At 41.4% G+C, this 26,964-nt stretch overlaps 1 protein-coding gene across 5 annotated transcripts in view; it reads right to left on the bottom strand.

The window, feature by feature from the left end:
• Positions 1-26,964, bottom strand: part of ALDH3B1 (aldehyde dehydrogenase 3 family member B1) — a 340,333-nt gene that overhangs the window by 34,282 nt on the left and 279,087 nt on the right. For all 5 annotated transcript variants that reach the window (XM_063433470.1, XM_063433460.1, XM_063433455.1 and 2 more), the window contains 2 exons: positions 11,616-11,782; positions 10,971-11,070 (listed from right to left, as the gene is read on the bottom strand). In XM_063433470.1, the coding sequence (XP_063289540.1) occupies positions 10,971-11,070; positions 11,616-11,782 (267 nt within the window). The remainder of the gene's footprint in view (positions 1-10,970; positions 11,071-11,615; positions 11,783-26,964) is intronic.

Below are 26,964 nucleotides of genomic sequence, written 5' to 3'. Positions count from 1 at the left end.
TCAGACAATGATGGGACTTAATGCGATGCTGAATATGTTAGGATCATTAAATAGGTAAGTAATGTAATGCGCGGCATAATTGTCAAGTATGCATAGCTGTGTCTCTACAAGCGCGTGCCGATGAATGTAAGACGTGCATAACAGTCAGAGCATCTGCGATTATACTGAGGACGACCAATAACAATGATGACCTTGAGAGTGCCTTTTTTTCTTCCTACCCATTAGTGTTAAGACATCTGACTTTCATACTTATTCAAATTCACCTTTATTTTTTCCAAACGTATTTGGACCTTGAGAGCATGGTGACTTATTCCCTATCCAAAATGTATATACACTCATGAAACGAAAAAGGACATCAAACAATATAACCACAAATAAAACACATTTTCGTAAAAGCATCTTGACAGCAAGTGAACAGCCAAAACTCTGCTAATTAGAAGAGCGCTGTATAACTGCTTAAGTTAAATGAATGCGTTAACATAACCTGCCGTTGGATAATTAAATGCCTAATAGACTATGAATGGGGGGGGGGGGGGGGGGCGACGAAAGCCTAACAGAAAGGGGATTTTACTAACCAGAATGAAAACGTGAACACTGCGTAATGTACTTGACGAATCCCTCTGCCATCATGAAAGGGGAAAAAAAAAAAACGATTACAGATCTAAATGGGATGAGGAAAGGGCCGAGGGAGGGGGACATATTGGCCATCAATCGTTTATACCAGAGAATTATAGGTCGCATAATCCGTTGCATGGGATGTATCGAAAACAGTGAGAGAGACATTGAAGCAAATGAGCTACTGAATGATTTCTTAAATTAAAGGAAACGGCCTTCCTAAACCCTACACAAATACCCCTAGCAGCAATTAACCGCAGGAGTGAAGTTAGAGCAGCAGCACCTCGGACATTCCGGCTAACTGCTGCGGGATCAGGTTAAATGAGTTGCACATGAAGTCGTGTTAGGGACCCAGACGAGGCAGCTCTCATACACAGGCTCCCCTGGGAGCCCAGTGATTAACACTTCGTCTTCCGCTGTACTGGGATACAGACTACTGACTCAACATGCATTCAGAGCAGCCTCTGGATCCGTTATGAGTAACTGTTACCAATGCAGCCAATACCCTGGGGTCACACCACCGGCCAGCTCGCGTGATAAAATGTATTCCACTACAAACTTCAATGTACATAGCTTGCTAGGCTACATGCAGTATACGGCCAGGAATGAATTAAAATGCAGCACAGAGAGTAGAATGGGCTCGCACAACGTTCCCCAGGGAGTACGAAATTATTCGCTAAGGAAGAAAAAAAAAAAAGTCAACTCGCAGAGTTTATCCTGGAAACTGTTAGCGGCTGAGTTTGTGAGAACTGATGAAAATGAACTTGTAGATAGGTGTAACTTGATTTGTACTTGTGAACTCTGAACTGCGTCTGCCGAAAGTTATAAGCTAATTAACCGAACAGAGTGCGAGAGGTATTTCCCCTATTATGGCATATGAACCATACCGTCGAACGATATGCAGAAAAACGAATACTTATAGCGAAGATTATTGAATGTACTTACAGTTTGGACGAAAACTGTCGGATGGCTAGCGTTCGAGTGAGAATACTCACGAAAACCGGCGGGCTGTGTACAAGCGTCGCGGCAGACTGACGTCAGAGGTCTGCAAAGCGGAAATGAAGGCGGGAATTTCCGAAATCGTCGAAGACAGGTGAGTAAGGAGTTTGCTGGGTTTAAATAGGCTTAAAATCCCTCCCACAACTTCAGGCATACGCCTTCTATATATATGTGTGTATTTTCTGTTGTTGTTGTTGTTATGCACGAAGTAACAAAAAGCTTGCCAAGCCACAACAGCAATCACAAACATATTATACATAGGTATTATATTCATTGACATGGCATTCAGATAAACAGCACCTTTTCAATGATATGAGTAGAAAAAATAGTCAGCGGAGAGACATACGGCATATTATAAAAATCTGGCTATACTGACTGACTATGCGAAGATTGTGAACATGAATAAACGATTGTAGTACATGCTGGATAGATTAGTAAAATGGTTAAGCATAACGACTGACTATGCGAATAATGTTAACGGGGATAAACGATTGTGTTCCATGCTAGACAGAGAGCTTTTTTAGTATTTAGTAATTCAAGATATAGCCTAGTGTTAATAACAAAAAACAGTTTGGAGGAAAGATGCCTGTTCGGTGTGAGAGTGGGGTATTCGCGTGAGCAAATGCTTGTAAAATAGGATTCTCTCAGGGCAGAGGAGCATGTGAGTAAACATGCGATGTGAGTAAACATGCATAGGTTTGATTGGCATTTAATCAATTAACTGAGAGTGATACCCCCCCGTGATCCCTTGTTTAGTCAAAGAAGGTCAATAAATCCACTGTAGCATAACGTAAACACCAAGGAATATTCAACTTATGTGCACAAAGGTAATAAGCAGTAGGCACTTTGCCTGGTTTAGAGTCCCAGTACTGGTTCTCAGGTCAGCCAATGCTCTGCAGGGGCTGAATGTATTCCCACTGTGCTAACTGTTGCATCCAGCTCGGTATCCCAAGAGTAAGGGCATGTAGAGTCCCTGTGCTGTAAGGATGTGAGCTTGGTGATGTATACAAAGTCCTCCTTGCGGTTCTCAATGCTTGGTATGCCTCATGGCTCGATCGTGGGTTGTTAAGGCTCCGGGACTGCCCACCCGATGCTGTCGCCGTCTTGAGCCTTGCACCCTGCCGTTTCCCCAGGTGGTTCGAGCTAGCCATGCCCCTCCAGGGCTCATTCCGTGTCTCAGCATGCAGGAGAGGTGGTCTTGGATGTTTTCTCGTGGGAATTTCTCCCAAAAGGAGGTGAATCTTTTGTTCAACTGGAGCTCCGTTTTCATCCATGCACTGCATGGGCCGACGGTGTGGAAGGCATCTGCCATTTTGTAAGCCTCGCTGGTAGTAGGCTAGGGACTCCGTGTTAATGTAGCGTTTGTGTGGGGGCAGACTGGTCCAGAGAGGGGGAAACGTAGGCCCAGATTCAGAGTCTCGGCTTGTTGCGGCAGCAGGAGAGCAGCCGTCTCTCCCGCGCCTACCATGCTTGTAGACCTCTCAAGAGTTTCGGGTGAATACTGCTTAGCATGTCGCTTGGATGGTGTCATTTTGTTCACCTCAATGTCATCATTTGCTTGGTGGCCTTCCTGTGTCGGATAATTGCCATTTTGGTAGCAAAATTCAGCGTTTTCTGCTTCATTCAGCAGGAGCTGCTGAGGCTGTTGTTCTCTCAGCTCTGCGGTCAGACCATGCTCCCAATACATTATATTTTTATAATCAGTTTGTGATTAATGTGTGAATACAAATTTTCTAATAAAACATATATTGGAAATATATATATTATGTTACAGGGTGTCAGTCCCATGTCCTGCTTTCTACTTTTCTGTATTTCTTATTACATAGCTAAAGTATTACTGCATACATAGCTTGAAAGACCAAATGGTCAGTAGACCTGATTATAATACAAGATATTCATGCTTTGAAAGGGTTAAACTCGCACCTGACACGTTTTCGCTATCTTTTATAAACATCCTGAACCTGGAAAAAATAGCATTCTTTGTAGCAGCTGCAATTTTTAATTGGGTTCCTAATCTCATACTGTCACTTGCATCAGCTATCAGGAGACTAACTAACAGCATGACGATACGTTATATGTAAAGTTTTGCTTTCGGTTCTGAGACTCCCATGATTGGTTAATGTTTTCATTGATCTATACACCCCTAGACAAACTGTGTTTTATATATACGATGTACGACGCATTAAACCTTTGAATGCTAATTGATATTACATCTGAAATGGTGTGACTTCTTTAACCCCGTAACCCCTTAGTGACCAGGCCATTTTTCAATTGTATTACCGTTAAGGACCAGGGCTCTTTTTACATTTCTGCAGTGGTTGTGTTTAGATGTAATTTGCCTCTTACACATTTACTGTACCCATACATATTATATACCATTTTTCTCGCTATTAAATGTTCATTCTAAAGATACCATTATTTTCATCATATCATATAATTTACTAGAATAAAAAAAGTAAAATATGATGAAAAACAACAAAAAAAAAAACAAAAAAAAAAAAACACAGCTGGCCATCATGCACCCATGTCCCAGTTGGAACATGTCTGAAGCCGGCCAATGTAATTCACCTCCGTCAAACTGTATGTTTTTGAAAAGTACACACCCTAGGGCATTTCACATGGTGGCATTTCAACACTTTACATGCACTAATTCTACCACCAGTCTCTGTCAAACGTTTTTGTGGTGTTATTTTTCACTCACACATTCTACTTTGGGCATCGATTCTAAGCTCCTGTTAGGTATTACTGCCAAAGGACACCCCAATATGTACTCGGCATCATCTCCCGAGTACAGCGATAACACTCATGCATACGTTTGTCGGGTTCACTGGGGGGTGCAAAGCAAAATGTCTGATATGCGTTTTTCAAATTTTACATATCTTGTTTGCCTATCTTCCTTTTGGGGGCCTTATCAGATATCCCAATGTATTTTCTTGCCAAGAGCGTGCATATATTTGAAAAGTTGACACCCCACAGTAGTTGAAGAACGTGTGTGGAGGTAACTGTTCAATCCTCAATTTTTCAGACGCACACCACTTTTTGACTGTGATTTAGGAAAGCCCGTTGTTGGTTTTTGCAAGAAAACACCCTGGGTTGTTTTCTGCAAGGCCTCCTTAGGACACCCATGCCCCCCATGCATAGGTTTGCCAGGATTTTGGGAAGGTACGGTTACAATTGTATGACTTACAATTTGAGCTGAAATTGAGAGTATTTCTTTTGATTGGCCTATCTTTAGCTTGGGGCTTATCACATACCCCAGTTTTATATATCGCCACAAAAGGGTACATACTTGAAATGTAGACACCCCGAGGTATTGCATGTGGAGTGCTTTGATGCAACTTTTTTTTAGCCAGACAAAAGATAAAAAAAGTTGAAGAACGTGTGTGGAGGTTCAATCCTCAATTTTACACACGCACACCGCTTTTTGACTGTGATTTAGGAGAGCCCGTTGTTGGTTATTGCAAGAAAACACCCCGGGTTGTTTTCTGCGAGGCCTCCTTAGGACACCCATGCCCCCCATGCATAGGTCTGCCAGGATTTTGGGAAGGTACGGTTACAATTGTATGACTTGCAATTTGAGTTGAAATTGAGAGTATGTCTTCTGATAGGCCTATCTTTAGCTTGGGGCTTATCACATACCCCAGTTTTATATATCGCCACAAAAGGGTACATACTTGAAACGTAGACACCCCGAGGTATTGCATGTATGTGGAGTGCTTTGATGCAACTTTTTTTTTAGCCAGACAAAAAATAAAAAAAGTTGAAGAACGTGTGTGGAGGTAACTGTTCAATCCTCAATTTTACACACGCACGCTGCTTTTTGACTGTGATTTAGGAGAGCCCGTTGTTGGTTATTGCAAGATAACCCCCCGGGTTGTTTTCTGCGAGGCCTCCTAAGGACACCCATGCCCCCCATGCACGGGGTAAATGTAACAAACCTCCCCCCCCCAAAAAAAAAAAGACACAAAAAAAAAAAATGAACGACAAATGTTAAAAAATAAATAAAAAATGGACCAGCGTGTGGTATCGTTTGAAGCAGTCGCCAATGCGGAGTCCAGGCTGTCCAGGGCAATCAGGACAGTAATATACACTATCTTTTCTCTGCCCCCTCTTAGAACAGACCCTGCATCTTTTGGGGGGATTCTGCTTTGCCGCAGTAGGGGGAATTTTAAAAATAAAATGTGTAGCCCCAACTCTGCTCTCTCCCATCACTGCCCGGGGAGCAGGTGCATCACGGTACAAAATCCCCGAAATGATCTGGAGCTGAAACTGTAAAAATCTCAGTTGCGTCCCGGGGTTTGCTTTTTTGAACAACAAGAAAGCGTTATGGGTTGCAATCTGCATTAGGTAGATTGCAACCTTTTTGTACCAGGCCCTTGTCTTTCGTATAACTAGGTAGGGCTGCAGCAGCTGATCTGCCAGATCAACCCCACCCATATGACGGTTATAGGCCTTGATGCACACTGGCTTCCTCATTCTCTCAGCTCTGCCACGCACAGGGACCTCCACAGTCCCCTCAGTGTGGATGGTGGTAAGAAGGTACACATCCTTCTTGTCTCTGTACTTAACTGCCAACAGCTCCTCTTGGCGCAGAGCTGAGGTTTCTCCCCTTTGTAGCTGGGTGCGTGCAAGTTGTCCTGGGAAACCTGTGCTGTTCTTTTTAATTGTGCCGCAAGCTACTGTATCAAAACAGTACAGTAGCTTGAACAAAGGGACACTTGTATAAAAATTGTCAGTATACAAGTGGTACCCTTTGTTCATCAGGGGGAATATCAGGTTCCAGACAATCTTGCCACTGGTTCCCATATGTTCTGGGCAACCTGGAGGGTCAAGGTGGCTATCCTTTCCCTCGTACACCCGGAAGGCCTGAGTATACCCAGTCTCGCTATCACAGAGCTTATACATCTTTAGACCATACCTAGAGCGCTTGGAAGGAACATACTGCTTGAATCCCAGCCTTCCCTTATACTTCATCAGGGATTCATCCACGCATATATTCCTTCCAGGTGTATAAGCCTCTGCAAACCTGGCAGCAAAGTGGTTTTTAGCCACCCTCCACCCACCCTTACCTTTTCTGGAGGGTGGTTTCCCTGGGGTCCAGTGGCAGGCTGAGGCAGTTGGGAGTTCTCCTCTGGATCTCCCCTCCTCCCTGCCTTCCTCCTCCCACGCGGCTCTTATATCCGGTGGGAGGAAGTAATGCGTGGCACTCACTTCCTTCCAGTCAGCTGCCGAACAGGAAGTGGCCCGGTCGCGCTGTTTAAATGCCCACCGGGTGGCCCTCAGTGCATGGGCCACCCGGGGGCCCTCTTTAGCGTGCGGGACAGTGCGGCTCTGTGTAGCCGGGTCCAAGGGGGGCTGCGCAAATCGCGGGGCCCACGGGGAAGCTGCTCTGGGGCCCCCCAGGAGCAACTGGGCCTGGTTTGCCCTGCACTAAAGACGGCCCTGGCTGGTATATTCTTTGTGGGGAAAAAGGGTGGTAGCTTAAGACCTTGTGTGGTTTACAGAGAACTCAGCTACTTCACCGTCAAGAACAAATACCTGCTTCCTCTCATTTCCAAACTTGTGAAACATCTTCAATCTGCACAATACTATCCAAATTGGACTTAAGAGTTGCCTACAACCTACGTAGTTTTGCAAGTGGTACGGTCATTTCAAATATTTGTCATAAGAAAGACATTGCAGAACACAAGACAACAATTCTGGAGGGCTTTTCTTCAATGAGATGTCAAAGATTATGTCAGTTCCTGTGTCACGTGCTCATGCTAAGACAAATATATAAAAAATTGGATCCCAAGTTCATTGGACCCTTACGTATTTCCAAGCTCATCTCCCTTGTTTTTGTATGATTAGATCTGCCAAGTCAGTATCGTATACATCCTTCATTCCATAACAAAAGAGAAAGAAGAGGTTTAGGATGTGAGGTGAGTCGCATCCAAACCTTGGAGAGGTTACAGGGAGTAGTGGGGGCTTAACCCCGGGTAGACAAAATAGACAGAAGAAAAGGAAATGGGAAAAAGGAAAACCACCCACTAAAGATGGGTGGAGTCCATTCCCACTTATGGCTACTCCCTTAAATAGAGGGTCACAAAATTGCATACTAGAACCGGCATAGACATCGTGGGAGCCCAGGTAAGTAAAATAAAAAATTCAGAGTAATTGCATCGGCAAAGAGCAAGCCCGCAAGCCCTGGGCTTGCGGGCTTGCTCTTTGCCGATGCAATTACTCTGAATTTTTTATTTTACTTACCTGGGCTCCCACGATGTCTATGCCGGTTCTAGTATGCAATTTTGAGGGATACCATTAGGCTGCCTCGAAGCAGCAGTTGAGTTTGCTACAAGGTAGTCAGTTAGTTCAGGGCGCATTTATAGGCATGTTACTTGGTATCCGCTGGGATCTGAACTCTCCTGTACGTCCACATTAGTAACGACTGCATTAACCTTTCTGCTACTCTCTATCTGCCGCTACCTGCCGGTTCCACTACACAAGTTTTGAGGGATATCAGTAGGCTGCCTTGAAGCAGCAGTTGAATTGGGTGTGGGCTAGACAGCTGGTCAAGGACATTTATACAGAGGTATTCATCTCTAAGTCTGTGCTGGTAGGACTGTTCTCTTCCCCATGGTGTCATTCACTACATGGAGGAATAGCTGAACAGACCCTATATAGAGAAATAGCTGAACAGACCGTGAGAAAGCCTTGTCTGTACCTCTCTGCACATTTATGCTAAGTAATCACTATAATTACCAGCTCTCCACACCTTAACCGTTGCTATTTCAGCAGATATCCACTCTTTATTACTTTTGTTGCTTTGCCTTGCTAGAACCTGACTTGACCATTAGCTTTACCCTATCTAGGAGAGGTGGATGCTGTTCATTCTGATCCTTTTTTAAGGTCTCTGTACACCTATCCATCCCTGCTCCTTTAAACATATATGGGTATATATACAGGAGCAATTCCAGGTTTTTAACAGGTGGTTTTGCATCTTTCACTTTAAACACTTTTGTTAGGGTGTATTTACTATTATAATTTATTATTTTTTCGGGTAAATTCGTTTACCAATTACTAAAACACTTTTTTAGGGTGTATTTACTATTAAAAATTTATTATTTTTTTCGGGTAAATTTGTTTACCAATTACTATATCTTTGAATAAAAGTTTATTACCATACTGATGTGACCCTCTACTTAAGGGAGTAGCCATAAGTGGGAATGGACTCCACCCATCTTTAGTGGGTGGTTTTCCTTTTTCCCATTTCCTTTTCTTCTGTCTATCCTTCATTCCATGTTTGACTGATCAAACATGCCAAAGAAAATCCTTTTCCTGCAATAGACACACAACCCCCGACCCACCCCAGATCCTATAACCGTAGATGGAGAACCTGAGTATGAACACCAAGAGATCCTGGATTCACATAGACACAAAAAGAATCTAGAATATCTCATCCACTGGAAAAGTTATGGTTCAGAAGAGAGGTCTTGGGAACCTGCTAGGAAAGTCCATGCACCCTGACTTGAACAGGTTTTCAACTCGCAACATCCTGATTGTCTGGTACCTCTATGCCTTCAGAGGAGTCATCCCAGAGCGGGGTGTAGAAGGCCAAGGGTAACACGACTCGTTACCTCAGCTAATACAGAATGAAGAGACCCATTCCCCCCCCAGTAACTGGACGACATACAGTTCCAGGGGTACAACAAAACTTTATTGGCCACACTCGGCTTTATACTTTCCCAATGCAAGGGGTGGAACACACACAATGACAATGACCTCCAAGGGTCCTCCCCCTCCTGGGGGTCGCACAATGGAACTGGAATTTCAGTCCCTTTGTCCTCTGTTCCCGCCATTCAGTGTCCCCTCTCAGGGACCTGTGCGTGTGACAGAGACTCTAGTCCCTTTGTCCACAGTTCCCGCCACCCATCCACAGGGTTTCCCCACCTTCGGTGACCAGGACAACATGATCTTTATCCCATGAGATCATGGGACCGCCTTTGTGACTCCCAGCTACAGAAAGCCTGCCAAACTGCCATTGTCCCCTAATAATGTCCCCACCAGTCTCAGGGACCTCCACAACGGTGTCCAGTGTTAACCTCCTCTGTTCGTGAAGTCCCTGTGTGAAACCAGGCAAGGGAAGCATCCCCTTTTGGGATATGAATGTTCCCCCTGGTCGGCATTCGTCCTTATGAATGGCGGCCACCCAGGGGAAGCACTCATTAATTACTTCCCTTGCAGTTTCACACTTGTTGCGAAATGTTATTGTGGTTTCGCACTTATGTTGCAAGTTGCCAACTTTCTAATTGATTGGTGTGAACATTCCAAGGGGCACTGGGGAGGTCCTCGTTCGGGAACCGAACAAGACGAGAAGCAATCCGCGATTGCTCCCCCTGGATGGCATTCGTTTAACGAACGGGCCGCCACTTAACAGGGTATCCCTCGCCGCATCTCCGACCGCGACCATTCCAGATCAACCTCAGCGCATGCTGGGGAATCCGGCATGCTTAACCACAGGTGCAAATAACCAACGTCCCTGCAGCATGTTATGCCGCTGCTCTCTCCCTCACGCCGCAGCACACAGAAAGCTCCTCTCCCCAGCCGGATCCATATGTAGAAATGGAAACTCCACAATGCAGACAGACCATAGGCGCATGCGCCCTAAACTCGGCCACTACTTGCATTCTCTCAAAGAGACTAATCAGTTTAACTAATGTTATGGGAGAGGTGGACAGTCTACCCTTACCTTAGTGCTCAGTTATAGCATACTTCTCGGGTTGTACGCTTCTGTGAATGCTGTTGAAATCTGTTCCTTGGCTTACCTGTCTGTTATACTGTTTCTGAACCTACGCTGCTTGCCTATGACTTTGGCTTTCCCTGACTATGAGATTTATCTCATCCCTATTTGGTACCTCACATTTGGCTTACTACTGCCTCCTGGGCCTCACCTGTCAAAACCACAGCAATCCCTTGAATAGTATTTGATTTGATTGATTTACACACACCTCACACGTCCATTGTAGTTTGATTATGAGCAATGATTTATAACATTTGATTTATATTTTAATTGGTGAATGTTTAAACCTTCTGTTCCCCCTTGTAATAAGTATTGTCTTTTTTTCTTTTAGATTTTATTTTGTTTAATTGTAGGTTTATCCCCTTAGAACTCTCACCTTATGACCAATTCAGGACCCTTATGTGTTATAGGAGTCCTGATTATTTATTATTCACTATTCATTAATATTTAGCTATTATGATATTTAACAAGTAGAAACTTGCTTTAGGTTTTGGGGTTTTTTTACACGCAATTTGTAATAATGCAATAAGTCACTTTATCAACATACATATTCATAAATAAGTTTATGCAGACTTACCTACTCCCCCAAAAGGTAGCGACATGAGGGTAGTGTGCATCAACCCATCATTGGCACAGAAACCGCCACTTGCCGTTCTCTCCAGAAATTGGTTTACAACCTAATGTACAAACATGGAGACATTAGTCCCCTCTGAGTGCTCAGCTCTGGGGGCTTTATTCTGTAGAAACATGGAAATAATGTAGGCTGGACAGTTAGCAGTTTTCTAGCACTGGCATATCAATTCACCACTGTCTTTGAACATCTCAATTATGGATGCAATAGTGCATACATTGCATTGCACCACTACATGGCAAGATTGGAAACAAGAGACAGATTAGACATCTGGACAATGGTTGGCTCAGCATTATATAAGGGCAGTAGCCCTGCATAGTAAACAGAAAGTCAGCTTGTTACACAGATAAACACAAGGTTTCTTGGAGCTGGGACCATTCTGAGCAATAGAATGATTGAGCTACAGTACTTTTAATCATTTTCATGCCTTACAGTTAAGTTTCATTTGCTAGTGCTTAGATTTAGGTGGCGGTACTCATTCCAATATTGGGGATTCCTTGTGTACAGACCATTACTGCAGTCTATATAAACTGTGAATTGTTCTGGCCCAGATCCTTGAATGTCTATTATGTGTTAACAACAAGCTCTTACCTGTGAATTACGAGAAAAGACGTATGTGGCCAGAGGTTTCTCTCGCTGGTTAATGAACCTAATGGCTTCTTCTACGTCTCCTACAGTTAGGAATGGAAGAAGTGGACCAAAGATCTCTTCCTGCATCACAGGATCTGACTCCTTCACGTCCGTAAGGAGAGTGGGAGCTGCAAAAGTAAATCTCAGAAATCTGATTATTCTTTAACTTTGATTTGTAGAGCATTCTCCATTTCCTTAAGCCTCACTTCACTCACCCAGTTCCCAGCAATACACATTATACCACTCCCTGCAATGTTCAGGTACTGCCTGAAGTTTGGAAGCTTCTCCACTCGTTTATTCGACCTTTGTCACCATATTATTATCAGCCACTATAACAATGTTACCATTTTACCTGTAGTTTACCTCAGCTTACCTCAAATGTGCAATAAATTCCAATTATTCGCTTTATTGCAGGCCCATCTGACCCAAATATATCTCTCTCCCTCAGCCTAAGTTAAAAGGTGTCCAACCCCAGACTTGCAAGGAACACAGCATCTCTCCCCCGCCCCCATGACCAAATTCATATTCCTTATGTTACTTTCCCTTGATGTGTAGTTTAACCCCCGCCCCCAACTGATTCCAATCCATTTCCCCCCCCCAAAAAAAGTGCCTCTCCTTTGTGCACTGCAACATCCGTATCTTACTCCCTAAACTTGATGCACTGTAAGCCTGGTTTTCCCATTACAAACCAAAAATCATTGTGCTCTCGGAATCCTGGTTAACAACTAAAATACTTGACTCTGCTATTGCAATACATTGGTATTTATGTTTTAGAAATGACAGAGCAAGAGGAGGCATTGTTATTTATGTTGACAAGTCAATTAAGTTCAACCCTTTAAAAAACTTCTGGTACAATTGAGATTCTAGTCAGTAAAACAACCATTGTTGCTGGAATCTACCGCCTGCCTAGCTCTCCTGTGCATTCCCTTTCTGACATAGCCCATCTCCTTAGTGAAACCATAGCTCAAAATCAAAAAAGTGAACTGTTGGTTTTTGGAAATTTTAATGTTGATTGGCTGAATCCTAAAAATAAAAAATCCCTGGTGTCTTGATACGTACCCAAACTTTGGAAGACTGCAAGAGTAGTGCCTATCCATAAAAGTGGTGACAATACTTTACTTTCTAACTATCATTGCACCCCGTATTGTCAAAAATCCTGGAAAAATGCTTTTACATGCAACTATGTAAATATTATCAATAATCTAATTATCTGACCTCTGATCAACCAGGCTTTTGTCCTAATCACTCAATTACAACTGGCCTCTTAGAAGTTTGCGATGACATCCAAACTGGCATGGAGCAAGTAGACCTAACAGGAGCTATTTACCTTGGTTTTGCTGGGGCCTTGGACATGGTAGACCATGGCATTCTTTTGCAAAAACTTAAAAACTCAAGTATTGGTGATCATCCGCTAACCTAGTTTCGATCATATGCAGATCAATAGCAATTTGTGATTATTTCTGATAGCGCATCCCTCTCCCGATCAGGTGTGATGCTCCCCAAAGCTGCATACTCGGTCCCCTACTATTCACATTATTTATAAATGATGTGCCTAACATCTGCAAAGCCTCAACTATACACAGATATGCAGACGACACTGTAACCTACGCTAGTAAACTCAATCTACCGCAGCTTGGGGCTGTGCTCCAAGACCAATTTACAGAGGTAGAAAAGTGGATTTAATCTCTTCCTAAACACTGACAAAACTGTCACAATGATCTTTGGAACTGTACCTAAATTACAGAATTCCTATCTATGCATCAGAACAAATTCAAATAGCACACTGATCACAGTCTGTTGTTTCAAATATCTAGGCAGTTGTGAGACCCCAATCTATCCTTCTAAACTCTCTTCAAAACTTTATCCAAAACTTGGTGCCCTGTACAGAAACAAATCCAACAGTAAGGAAACAGATAGTGCAACAAATGCTAATGCAGGTAATTGATTATGGGGATGTAGTGTATACACCTGCATTGCAAACCCACCTTCATAAACTTAATACGTATATATAATTCATTTTGCTGCTTTGTGCTAGAATATAATTACTTGACCCACTATTGTGACATGTTAAAAGAGCTAAACTGGCTATCGCTGGAATCCTGAAGCACTTTTCATCTTTCCAGCCTTGTGCTTAAGAGCTTTTCTGGGAAGCTCCTACCCTACTTGAGTAGAATGCACTCCCCAGCTGTTCCCACCTCCTCTAACCTCCGATCCAGCACTAGCACGATATTTAGCATACCGCAATACAAAAATAAAGTGTCACGATCCTCATTTTCCTACAGAGCACCGCAATTATGGAATAACCTCTGGGACACAGTCAAATCTTCATTCAATCTAAAATCCTTTAAGAGATCTATGGCAATATACCTCAATATAGAATGCACCTTTCATGGTTGATTATATTTATTACCTGTTATGTGTTAAATATATGTGTATATGTATATATATATATATGTATATATATATATATATATATATATTTGCGGTCACGGCATAAAGCCGTAGTATTAGTAACATAAGACAAACAGGGAATGGAAATGACAGTTGTGGTGTGCTGGAACTGACGAGGAAGTAGGCCTGAAATAAAAGAGGGCAAAAAATATATAACTGTGTTAGAGTGAGTGACACTATGTTGATTACAATTGGCCACTCACAAATTTTCAGATGGAAAACAGCCTTAAGTGAAATCCTTTCTTCAATGGTCACTGTACTTTCTCATCTTCACATTCCCATCATAGGGTTGGAATGTGTAGCTCAGAAAAAGAAATATACAAAAAATGTAGTGCACTTCCAGAATGTAGTAAAAAAGAAATATAATAACTTACATATAAGCTTAAAACAAATCTCATATCACCACTGGGTGTCCTACGCGTTTCGTCCTAAAACCGGACCTCCTCAGGGACTTGGTGGATCAGTAACAACAGAATTTTAAAAAACATTTCCCTCCCACAGTTCTTTTATATCCCCTGTAGAGTCTAATATTGAAAAATTCCCGGCCGGTGTTCCGTTTCTGCCTGGGCGGCACTTCCTGGTTGAACGACGTGACGTCATCACGTGCGCCGCATTTCATCTTGCGTTCCAAGAACCCGGAAGTGGATGACGATCGTTCGTTTCATAAAGTTTCAATTACTCCAAGAATGTATGGGTGGATAAAAGAATAGGGGAGTAATTAAAAACACTCTGGATGGCACCACATATATGTATTTAAAACAGAAATCACAATGTAATATGCAGATATGGAAATATATCCACTGGTAACTTGCTCTTTATTCTATTGGAGGTTAAAAAACTCCAAAAATATAAATAATGATCAATGAAAAAATAATCAAGGAAGAAATAAGTAATGAATAAAAAATAATAAATAATAAAAATAAATTAATAAATGAAAAATAAAATAGAATAAAGATAAAAATAAAAATAAAAAATAAAAATAAAAAACATAAATGAAACAGAAAACAAAGTTTACATAATGGATATATATATTGATTTCCATCTTTAAGTTTCAATTATTTACAATCCATATTCTTAGAATAATATAAAAAATATACAAAACAGAAAATGAAATATATACAGACAGCAAAATATCCTTTTTAGAATACATTGGTGACTAGGTGAAAAGGAGAGTGAAACCTCAATCTATACTGCACCTTTTCTTCTATCTTTTTACATCAAAAAATGTAATTAGAGATAAATTTTAAAGAATAATAAAAAAAATGAAAGAAAATAATGATAAAATATAATATAAAATAAAATAAAAATAATAATGAAAAATAATAAAAAATAATAAATAATAATAATGAAAAAATACATATAAATAAAAATAAGAATAAAAGTAAAAATAAAAATTAAAAATGAAAATAAATATAAAAATAACAATCTATCTCATTTGAAATCTTTTTTCAACTTATTTTATAGTAGCTAATTTGTTTGTAATTCAATTTATTTAGAAATGAAGAAAAAGTGCAATGTTTATACAAGAAAACACTTATAAGACAAAAATCAATCTTCAAAAAAACTCCACAAATCAATATCCAAATTTAAACCAAAAGGTTGGAGTGTTTTCAGTTTATTTATCCAAAAAGTTTCTCTCTTTGAAAGTTTCTTGGTCAAATCCCCTCCGCTCCAATAAGGGTCTACATGCTCAATGCCCATGAAGGAAAAGCTTCGCCAACTAAATTTATTACAAGTATTGCAATGTAGAGGTACTATATGTTTGGTTGAATTTTTTCGAATGTTGTTTTGATGTTCCAATATTCTTTCTTTAAGTTTTCTGCACGTCCTTCCTACATACTGCTTCCCATATGGGCATTGCAACATGTAAATTACATTCTTAGTATTACAATTTATATTGGACTTTATCTTAAATCTCTCTTTTGTGGTAAAACTCATAAATTCTTTCTTTTGTATATATTTTTGATTTTGACATGCTTTACAAGAGTCACAAGGATTGAAACCATTGATGTTAGATGTCGTACCTTTACGTGGAATTTTTAATGCATAGCTCGGGGCTAGTATATTTGTTACATTTTTAGTTCTCCTAAAAATAATTGGTGTTTTTCTAGGTAACACTTTGCCCAATATGGGATCTTTGCATAAAATATTCCAATGCTTATTGAAAATCTTTTTTTTTATTTTCCAGTGTTGTGTATTGTATTGTGTAGCGTAAGAAAAATTATAATTATTTTGGGGAGTTTTTTTGGGTTTAGATGTCATTAAATCTCTCCTATTCTTTTTTTCTATTTCTCTGATCTCCTTATCCAACAAAGTTGGTTCATATTTCTTTGTTAAAAACTTGTTTTTTAGATGTTTAGCTTCCTCTTTATAATCTGAATTTTTTTTGTACAATTTCTTCTAACCCATATTAGTTGACTTTTTGGAATGGTTTCTAACCATTTATCCTGATGGCAACTTTTCCTATGTATATAGCTGTTGCCTTCGGTTTTTTTAAAGAAACATTTTGATTGGATATTGTTATTTTCCACAAAAAAAACATATGTCCAAAAAATTGATGGTGATAGCATCTATCTCGTATGTGAACTTTAAACCGTAATCATTTTGATGAATATAGTCTAAAAAAGATGATAATTCCTCTCGTGAGCCCTGCCAAATCATTATTATGTCATCAATGAAACGTTTCCATAGGACCAGGTTCGCTGCCCAGCTATGCCCACTCCATATGTGGTTGGATTCCCAATCCCGCATATATATGTTTGCATAGCTGGGGGCGAACCTGGTCCCCATGGCTGTACCAGTTGTTTGGAGATAGAATGAGTCATCAAAGAAAAATAAATTATGTTTAAGGATATAATGAATGCTATTTAAAATAAAATTTGGTAAAACATTTTCATCTCTCTCCATGACTCGTTCCACTGCAATCAAACCTTTATTATGTTTAATTACAGTATACAATGAGGCAACGTCTATGGTTACCCAAATAAAATCTGGTTTCCAGGCTATGGTTTCCATGATTCTCAAAATATGAGCAGTATCTTTCAAATAGGAAGGTGCTTCCTGAGCATATTTTTGAAGATGATGATCAACAAACTCTGATAAATGAGCAGATATAGAATCTATGCCACTGATAATTGGCCTACCTGGAGGTGTAATTGGGTTCTTATGTAATTTGGGGAGAAAATAAAAAATGGGAATTATTGGAAATTATTAAAAAGATATTCCCTATTGTTCTTAGAAATTATACCATCCTTATATGCTTGGTCTAATAAGATTCCAAGGATGGCATTACATTTTGTAGTTGGATCTCCTGTAAGTTTTACATATGTATCTTTTCCCCCTAAAATCCTGTGTGCTTCATTTATATAGTATTCCTTTGTCATAATAACTATGGCCCCCCCTTTATCAGCTTCCTTTATAATTATGGTGTCCATTTTTTGAAGTTTGGTTATACTTGCTGATTCCTCTTTACTCATATTACACTTATTTTCTCGTTGATTTTTTTCTTTTTCTAATTTTACCAAATCATGGCATACCATGTTGTTGAAAGTTTCCAAAAAAAAGGGCTTCTATCTCCTACAGGATAAAAATGTGATTTCCTTTTAAATTGATTTTGTTCTATATTTATTGTTTCATTTGTACTCTTTGGGAATGTGCTTTCTTCTATCTCTCTCTTGAGAAAAAATCTTTTTAGTGTCATCTTACGTATATACTTCTGAACATCTATATATGTATTAAAAAAATTCATCTTTTGATTGGGAGCACATTTTAAGCCTTTAAGGCCTTTAAATTAGTGCTACTAAGTTCTATATCTGTTAAGTTGTAAATTCCATATTGTTTTTCTAATGCCTTTTTCTCAAGAAATCCTCTCTCCGAGGACTCCTCCATTCTTTTTCCCTTGGGGGGAGTTGAATGTATATCTGGTGATGTTTCCTGACAATTGTGACGTTGTTTGAAAAATTGTGTTATTCTTCCATCCTTGTGACGGTGTTCCCCTTCTAAAAAAAGGTTCTCCCTCTCATTTGGATGTTCTGAACTAGTGCTTGCCACCTGTGCATAAGATCTTTTGGGAGGTGAATCATAATGATTTGAGGAAGTGGATTCTTTTCTCTCTCTTTGTTTAGAATGATAATGTTGTGATTGTGAAATATTTTGATGTCTATTTGAAATAAATGTTTTCCGTCTAGTGATATGTGGACTTTGTGTATAACTATTGAAATCTTTTTGATTCCAATAGGTGAATTTCTTATATAACTCGTTGAAGTGTTTCTATTTCGAATGGGGGAAAAGTTTCTTCTAAATGGGCTATTTCTCCTAATAAATGTGTTTCTCCGTGTTTCCTCAAAATTTCTAGTGTGATATGAGATTTGTTTTAAGCTTATATGTAAGTTATTAAATTTATTTTTTACTACATTCTGGAAGTGCACTACATTTTTTGTATATTTCTTTTTCTGAGCTACATATTCCAACCCTATGATGGGAATGTGAAGATGAGAAAGTACAGTGACCATTGAAGAAAGGATTACACTTAAGGCTGTTTTCCATCTGAAAATTTGTGAGTGGCCAATTGTAATCTAACACAGTTAAACGCTATGTTTTTCTATTTTATCTGTATTTAGCAGATTATCCCCTATTCTATTTGCAAAAAAGATATAAACCAGTTTATTCATCCTACAAATACAACATAGCATATCACATATTCATAGTCTTGAATGCTAAGCGCACCTCTTGTATTGGCTGAGGGATGTATCTGGATGGGTAGTCTGGATGGTGAGGGTATAGGGGTAGAGTCTTTAATACCTTTAAGTATGGCTTTAACTTGGTAGGATGTCAGAAAGCGTTGTCTATTAGGCCAAGTGGTGAGGATGTGATGTTGAATACCTGTGATATACAACTTAATGGTATTGAACGATAGTGTTAGATGAAGGTGACAAAAATAAATGAATGCAATGATGGTCTCCATGGAAAATTGGTCAGTGATATTAAAGTCCAGCAAGAATCTATTGAAAACATGAAAAGCCCTGCCATATGCCTTCTTGGTGTTATCGGAAAGACCGAGTTGCGAGAGTTGTTGCCCGTGATAGAGCAGTTCTTTTAGTCCCAAGCCATCTCCTGCCACTGCGGTACCGGAGTTGGTATCAGGGTAGCTGTTGGTAGTGCTGCCCGGAACTCCTGAAACCGAGACCGTGATAAGTGATCAGCCACAATATTGAGAACCCCAGGCACATGAATGCAAATTAAAAGAAAACTGTGTTTTGCAGCTAGCCATGTGAGAGTCCTCATAAACCGCATGATGGCCAGGGAAGAGGAACGTCCCTTGTTTACAATATGGCACGTTGCCATGTTGTCCGAGAAGCAACGCACCGTATTCCCAGACCAGCAAGCTCCCCACTTAACTGCTGCTGCCACAATTGGATCTCAGAGCTCAAATAAGGCTGATGTGTCCTTGAACTTGGGGATCTCATTAATTTCCCCCGGCCATTTACCCCACATCCATTCATTGCCACAAATAGCGGCAAATCCTGAAGTGGCAGCGGCATCCGTCCACACTGACACCGACTTATCTGACCATACCGGGATAAAAATGCTTCTCCCATTCCAATTGAGCAAAAATTCCCTCCACATACGTAGGTCAGCGGTGTCATGTACATCTAACGTAATGCCGGAGGCATCAGATTGCAACAGGGGAAAAAGGCTAAGCAACCGGGATATGAAGGCTCTCCCCTGTGGAATAATTTTCATAGCGAAATTTAGTGAACCCAACAGGGATTGTAACTCCTTCCTATTACATGAGCCACCTGCTAGGTAAAGGTCGATGGCTGCCAGGATGCGTTCAATCTTCTCCCCGGGTAGGCTAGCCTGCATATGCACAGAGTCCAGCACCACCCCCAAGAAGTTGATGATCGTATCTGGACCTTCAGTCTTTGTTGGTGAAATAGGTACTCTTAGTTGTGTTATGGACAGGAGTCTACTAGGAGGTACCAGGTTACTTTCTATGGTCAGGAAATCGTCCAGGTAATGGATAACGGTGGGGCATTTACAGATGTTAAGCAGCATCCAGCAAAACGTCTCAGCAAATATATCAAAAATCCTGGGGCTGCTCTTAGAACCAAACGTTAGACGTGTGAAAAAAATAATATGAACCTTGCCACTTAACACCATGTAAATGCCACAGGAATTGATGGATAGGGAGTAACATAAAAGCGTTTACTATATCCGTTTTACTTAGCCACGCCCCTACTCCGGCCGAGAGGATGGCAGTGACGGCATTATCTATGGTAGCATATTGGAGGGAAACTTCTTCTGATGGAATTAGTGAATTTAGACTTGGGGTAGGTGATGCATGAGGAGCTGACAGGTCGAGAATTAACCTTTGTTTATTGGAAGATTTATTAGTGACCAGTCCTATGGGGTTAGTTCTCCAAACTGCGAAAGGCGGGGAGTTGAAAGGGCCTAATAAGAAACCTTGGTCAATTTCCTTCTGTAGGAGTAGGTCAATAGTGTCGGGAGCTGCTTGGGCTGTCTGTAAGTTTTTACATTCCAAGATTCCCATAGGTATGTGAATAATACCCGTGTGAAACCCCAAAGTAAACCCTGCCATCAAAAAGTCAACGAGATGTTGCGATGGGTGACCACACAAAAGCTCATTCAGTAGGGAGACATTAAGAGAAGATAAGTACTGCTTAGGATATAATTTATTGGGGCCCATTACTTTGGAGTGAGCCCTGAAACATTGGGAGCAGACATGCAGTAGTCTGCAGGCACTGTATCCGCAAGTGCCAGTGTTAAAATTGTTACAAACTTGAGATTTTCCCCAAAACACTATATCACGGCCTAGTTTATCTTTAAGTACCCTGCCTGTTCTCCCAGTGGGCATCACATTAGTAGGAGAAAATACGGCATTCACCTCTGGAGAATTAGGGCAGAGATTAGCCGTATGGGAGTTGGATGAGCAAATGGCACAAGCTGGGGTTTTGAGGCCCGCAAAGTTTCGACAAAAAAGCTCTGTATCAAGCACACCCCAATCAGCTTGATAATTGAATTGAGATAGGGCGGCCGACGACTTTGCGGAAAAGGCACGGTGGTAGTCGTAAAAAGACATACCACCGTACTTGTGCCCCAAATCCACCAGCTTGTGGAGATAAAGGTCCAATTCCTCTCTCCTATCCGGATATACAGAGCATATCACATATCTGTATATCCCGAAAGCCAACACAAATTCGGGAATAGATAGTTTCCGATTCAACCTAGGGTCCCTAGATTTCAACACAACCGACACATTTCATATGCATAGGTTTTATTTTCAAGGACATCTTGCAAGGCTATAAGAATTGATACCAGATTGATATCCTTCCCTTCCAAGATGTCCATTTTAGTGTTTGCAGGCACCATGTGTGCTGGATTAATAATATGTGGGTCTTTCAGACCGGTTGGTATATTACCCGGTAGGGTGCACCGTAGCGACCGGATTCCCTAAAGCAGCAGATGACCGTTGCTGGCTATCTGCATCCATCTTGTCGAGTTTATCCGTAATACGACCCAAAGAGGTCAGGACTGAGGACAAAACCGTATGCAGATCAGAAGACTGGCTGCCACTGGACCCTTCCCCCGCCCCTGAGTTATCAGTCTGTGTATTCATCAGTCTGTATAATTCTGCTTTCCTAGCCATAGCAGGGAAAGGAATATTCCTCTTTCTTAATTCGGCAGTAATCCTAGGAATAGTCCATGCCCTGAGTGATGCAGGGCTCGCGTTGTCGTCACCCCGGGATGTAGTGACCAATCTAGCCGGTACTGGGGACGGACAAATCTTCCCCGCCTTCAGGTATTTGTGACATGCTACAACATAAAAAATAATATGTTACCTGGGGTCCTACCCAACTGGCTGGTGTAACTAATGCCAAGCGGCGAAAGTATTACTTAGTAAAGTGACAGGTGAGGCCCTACTAGTTGCCAAGCGGCTTTGAGAGGCACTATCTATGATTTGGCTCATGTGGGGTACGTGGCCATTGGCATTATGGCAGTGTGATGGCCTCTCTGTGACTTGTAATAGCATAAGACAGAATGGGCGTGACAAGTGAGGCCCTCTCTATGCAACCAAGCGATGTGGCTAGCTATGAATTGGCCCGAGGGAATGCCGTACCTCCGAAATGAGGATGGATGGAGGCCATAAAAACATACCTAGAGGCTCCTATTGTGTATGCCAGTATACCTGTACTAATACCTGAAAAGGGTAGGTAGGGAGGGAGAAATAATAGAGAAAAACATGACGTACCTGATGAGCAAGTTGCAAGATAGTATGATTAGGAGATACAGGTGATCTGTAGTAACCTACGAGAGTAATTTTGAGTTTGTAAGGGCAATAAATATGTACCCCTTAACCCCCTGCTATTCTGATACCTACCAGTAATTAAGCCAACAGTAGGGGACTGGAACCAAATACTCAAAAAGAGCAAGGATGCCTATACCTAGTAATACAGAAAACACATATAAGGACCCAGGTCTTGCGTGACCATTAAGGTATAATTAATCGTGATTACTGACCTATGTCAAGTGAAAAAGTTGGTAGAGTAGCAGCCCACCGTGGAATTGCTGTTGAATACTGAAAACATAAGAGGTCCATAATTATCAAAAATGCTAAGCATTAGATGTGACAATGTGTCCTATATATATATTTGATACTAATATGGTGTTTGTGTTAATTATAAACCAGAAAGTATACCGTAGGCCGAGTATTATTCTAGAAACCATGCTCCTGATGGTTGAATTTATTCCAAACAAATATATGTCACAATTATTGCTACCAAAATCCTCAGTAACATGTAATTGTTCCAGCCGTGTTGTCATAACATATGTCTACAAATATGCTGTGATAATACCTAAATCAAAATTGCAATTTAATGCCACACGTCATAACCTTTATGACCACCAGGGGTCGTGGAACCATAACTTGAGAGAAATCAGTAATGATAACCAGCCACCAGAAGTCGCCCTAGTGCCTATAACAAGTTTAACATCTGATATTGAAAAGAGTTTCGGCAAACGAACGGTCATAAGATGACCAGAAAATGTAACGAATTGCCCCCATGAGTAAACATTTTAACATAGATATGTACCGTATATAAGCCGTAGCCGAATGCCGGCATTCGTGTAACTATGTACCGAACTGCTACCGTACGTGTGATTGTCGTACTGACGTAAACCGGCCGCGCCGAAAATTGCGACGGCCGTGTAACTTACGATTTTACTGCACGAAAAACCCAGCGACCGCCCAGCCTAGAGGTGAAGCCAGCCAGCTGAACCCGGAGGAGACAGGACCCTGGAAGCTGAGCATGGAGACACAGGTAAGCAGAATGGCATCAGGAAACGACCGGAAGTGACGATCTCTCTCCAGAAACTCCAGACCTAACAGGTAATGAGGGAAGGGCTGGTGCTCCTTGAGAAGGGGAACCAAGCCCCTCCCACAACTTCAGGCCACGCCTTCCATATATATATATATATATACACACACTCCGGACAATAAAGTCGTATGTGTATTGGTACCTTATCATACATGTAGAGGTATAAAAAAAATTGGTTGAGGTGTGCTGAAACTGACGTATTGGTAGACCTGTAAATAAAGTGGGCCCACCAAGAGAGGTAATAAAGAAAATTAATCATTTAAAAGTTGGAGTGGTGGGAGGGACTCAGAACGGAATGATGCCTAGGAGGAGTCTAGTGCTGATAGTGAGAATATATATATCAGCACTAGCCCCTCCCACAAATCCAGGCTTTGCCTTTACATTTGTGCTAAGGACAATAAAGCCGTATGTGTATTGGTACCTTATGTAGAGGTAAATAAAATTTGGTTGAGGTGTGCGGAAACCGACGTATTGGTAGACCTGTAAATAAAGTGGGCAAAAGATGTATGCCAAAATAATGTATTCAATCAACAACAACTTATTACAACATAACATCATAATGCTAAGTGTTGGAATGCCTGTCTAATTTATTTCTCGTGTTGTGGAATGTACCTACAGTATGCTGTAGATTTCCACTGCCCTAATGACTTAATAATATGGGTAGGGATGTTTGTAATGGATCGCCCTAATGACTTAATAATATGGGTAAGGATGTTTGTAACGGATCACCTGGCGCCCTTACTGGGTACCTCGGTTGAAGGATGTTCCTAGTGGTTCCGGAGGGCTCCAAGCATTCTAGCAGACACCACAACCACCGCAGGCCGAACCTCTCTTCTTTAAGAGCGAAGCAGGAACAAGCTCTTAAAAGAGCTTAGGAGTGATTATAGCAAGGGAATATGCAGATAAGAGATGGAACTCCAAATTGAGGGTGAAGTAGAACTAAAGCTTTAATCCAACACTCAGCTTTTATGCACATTTTACACACATAGTACTGCCCACATGGTTTTGCAGAACAACCAATCAATACGTACAATATACTCAGACACTCCCAGCAATTACACACAAAATCCTCCCCTCTGCCTGTGATATAATTACTGAACACGATGGGCTAACGTAATTATCACAGGCAGGAAAATACACAATTTTACACAATATTCATAACTTTAAAAGTATACATCACATTCACATCACATCACATTACATTTTCAGAATCAGCATACTCCAAATACAAACATATGTCAAAATCATAAAAATTGGTCCAGTGGTTTAAAAGTTAGTTGGAAATCCCTTTTTAAACAACTGCAAGCATGGCTTGGGTGTGGTAAGCCAATTATCTCCAGCATACAGAAAATATCTCTGTTACAAAACTGTTACAGACAAGCATTATGTTGTTCTTTGCTATATATGGCTTCGGTAATTGCATCCTGTACCCTGCTCACGAACGGATTACTTCCACCGATTCGTGAAACGAATAACGGACCACCTGGTCCCTGGCGTGTGCCGCCACTTAACCCCGGTCACCTTTCAAACTACCGATCGGCCGACCACCCTGCGAGGGGAGCGTGTTATCACTTAATCGCCCCGAGGGTTGCGTTCTGTGGTTAACCGCAGGTTAATTGACAGCCTTCGAGCATCCCCGTTCGTGCCATATCTCCAGATAGTCAAACTACCGAAAGGGTCACGAACTGGGACCACCTACAGCCTGGCGTGTAGGCTCAATTAATCTCAGTTGAGTGTTGCAGTTAACCGCAGGTTAAGTACCCCCTTCACGGCGGTCTACATTCGTCTCCCAAACAGCTGAAACATCCAGCCAGAGAGCGGGGATTCGTGCACAACTCGGGCCGGTACTCGTTCCACGAGTTTGATGCCGAGGTCCCGCTGCCCATTGAATCACTCAAAAACATGGCCGCCATCTCAGGCTCAGGGACCAAATATGCGAACGGACTTTGTAACGAAGAAACTAAGCATATGGTTCGTGGGTTTGAGGCGCTCTTCGGTGAACTATTACACCCAGACTGGGGCTATAGAATGAATGGTGGAAGTCCCGAATTGTAACTAAAAATGTTGAAGTTATATATTTTTAAACTGTTTTTTGTGTGTAATAAAAACGTGGTGTTTAGGCGCTTGGAGATAATTGTATTGTCAAAGTCGTTGGATTCATTATCTCCAAGCTGGGCGGTAACAAATTCAAACGATGCATTGTATTCTGATTGGTTGATCCCTTGTAACATTCCTGTATCCTATCAGGTCCAGAGGGGGATGTCCCTGGACTGGGATTTTGCATAAATACCGAGCCCTGTGTGCCATTAAAGCCAGTTCTTGTTTGACCTTCAAACCCAGCTTACTCCAGTTAACAACAGTATTAAACTGGGCCAGAGCTGCTGCCGCCTTAGCTTAAAATGACCTATGATAATCATAGGAAGCATATCCACCATATTTGTGCCCTAAGAACCAGCTTGTGCATATATGTATCCAATCCAATTCTTCTCTCCTCTGAGGCAAATTAGTAAATACTAAGGCTCTATAGATCCCAAACGCCTCTTACTGAGTCTGGGATCTCTGGCTTTCAGGACTACCGATAGGTCCCTATAAGCATAGGTCTTATTTTCCACTATATCCTGGGCAGCAATAAGGAGCAATATCAGATTCACATCCTTACCCTCGAGGATGTCTTTACGTATCTGAGGAGGCACCATATGGGCAGGTGTGATCATCAGTGTATCTATCTGTGATACAGGGGCCACAACATTACCCTGTAGAATCGCTGTAGCTGCCGCTAGGGATGTAGCATTGGATAATGGTAGGTTAGTTGGCAAATGGCCCGATTCTAATTGATCAATTCTATCTCTGATCTGGCCCATGGAAGATAGGAGAGAGTTCATCATGGTCTGTAAGTCGGGCATGTTGATGTTACCACTAGACCCCTCCCCGGTGTTTGTTTGCATCAATCTGAACAACTCTGCTTTCCTGGCAGTAACAGGGAATGGAATGCTCCTTCTCCTTAGTTCTGCTTGAATGCGTGGTGTGGTCCATGACCTTATAGATGAAGGACTGGCAGATTCTTGTCTTCTAGAAGGTGAACCAGACCTAGCTGGAGTTCTAGGGAGTGGAAGCTCATCTCCCCCTTCTGGAGCTTGTGACATGCTAAAAGGAGAAGTTTAAAACATTTAGGATATTACCATCATGGTACTGGCTGCTAACTAGTTCCAAGTGGTGGAGACATTAACTACGTGATGGTAGATGAGGCCCTACTAATGCCAAGTGGCTCAAGAGGCTCTATCTATGCATTGGACCGAGGGCCTATACCACGAAACATAGTGGTGGGATGTTGGCCTCTCTGTGACGTTTAAAAGAAAATAGAATTTGCCCATGACCGGTGAGGCCCTCTCTATGTAACTTGCGAGGCGGCTAGCTATGCATTGGACCGAGGGCAGAATACCTCAGAGTATGAGGATGGGAGT

The sequence above is a fragment of the Pelobates fuscus genome, chromosome 1, assembly GCF_036172605.1.
Source record: "Pelobates fuscus isolate aPelFus1 chromosome 1, aPelFus1.pri, whole genome shotgun sequence".
Lineage (NCBI taxonomy): Eukaryota > Metazoa > Chordata > Amphibia > Anura > Pelobatidae > Pelobates > Pelobates fuscus.
The sequence above is the reverse complement of the archived record's forward strand: the minus strand, read 5'-3'. Positions and strand labels throughout refer to the sequence as shown.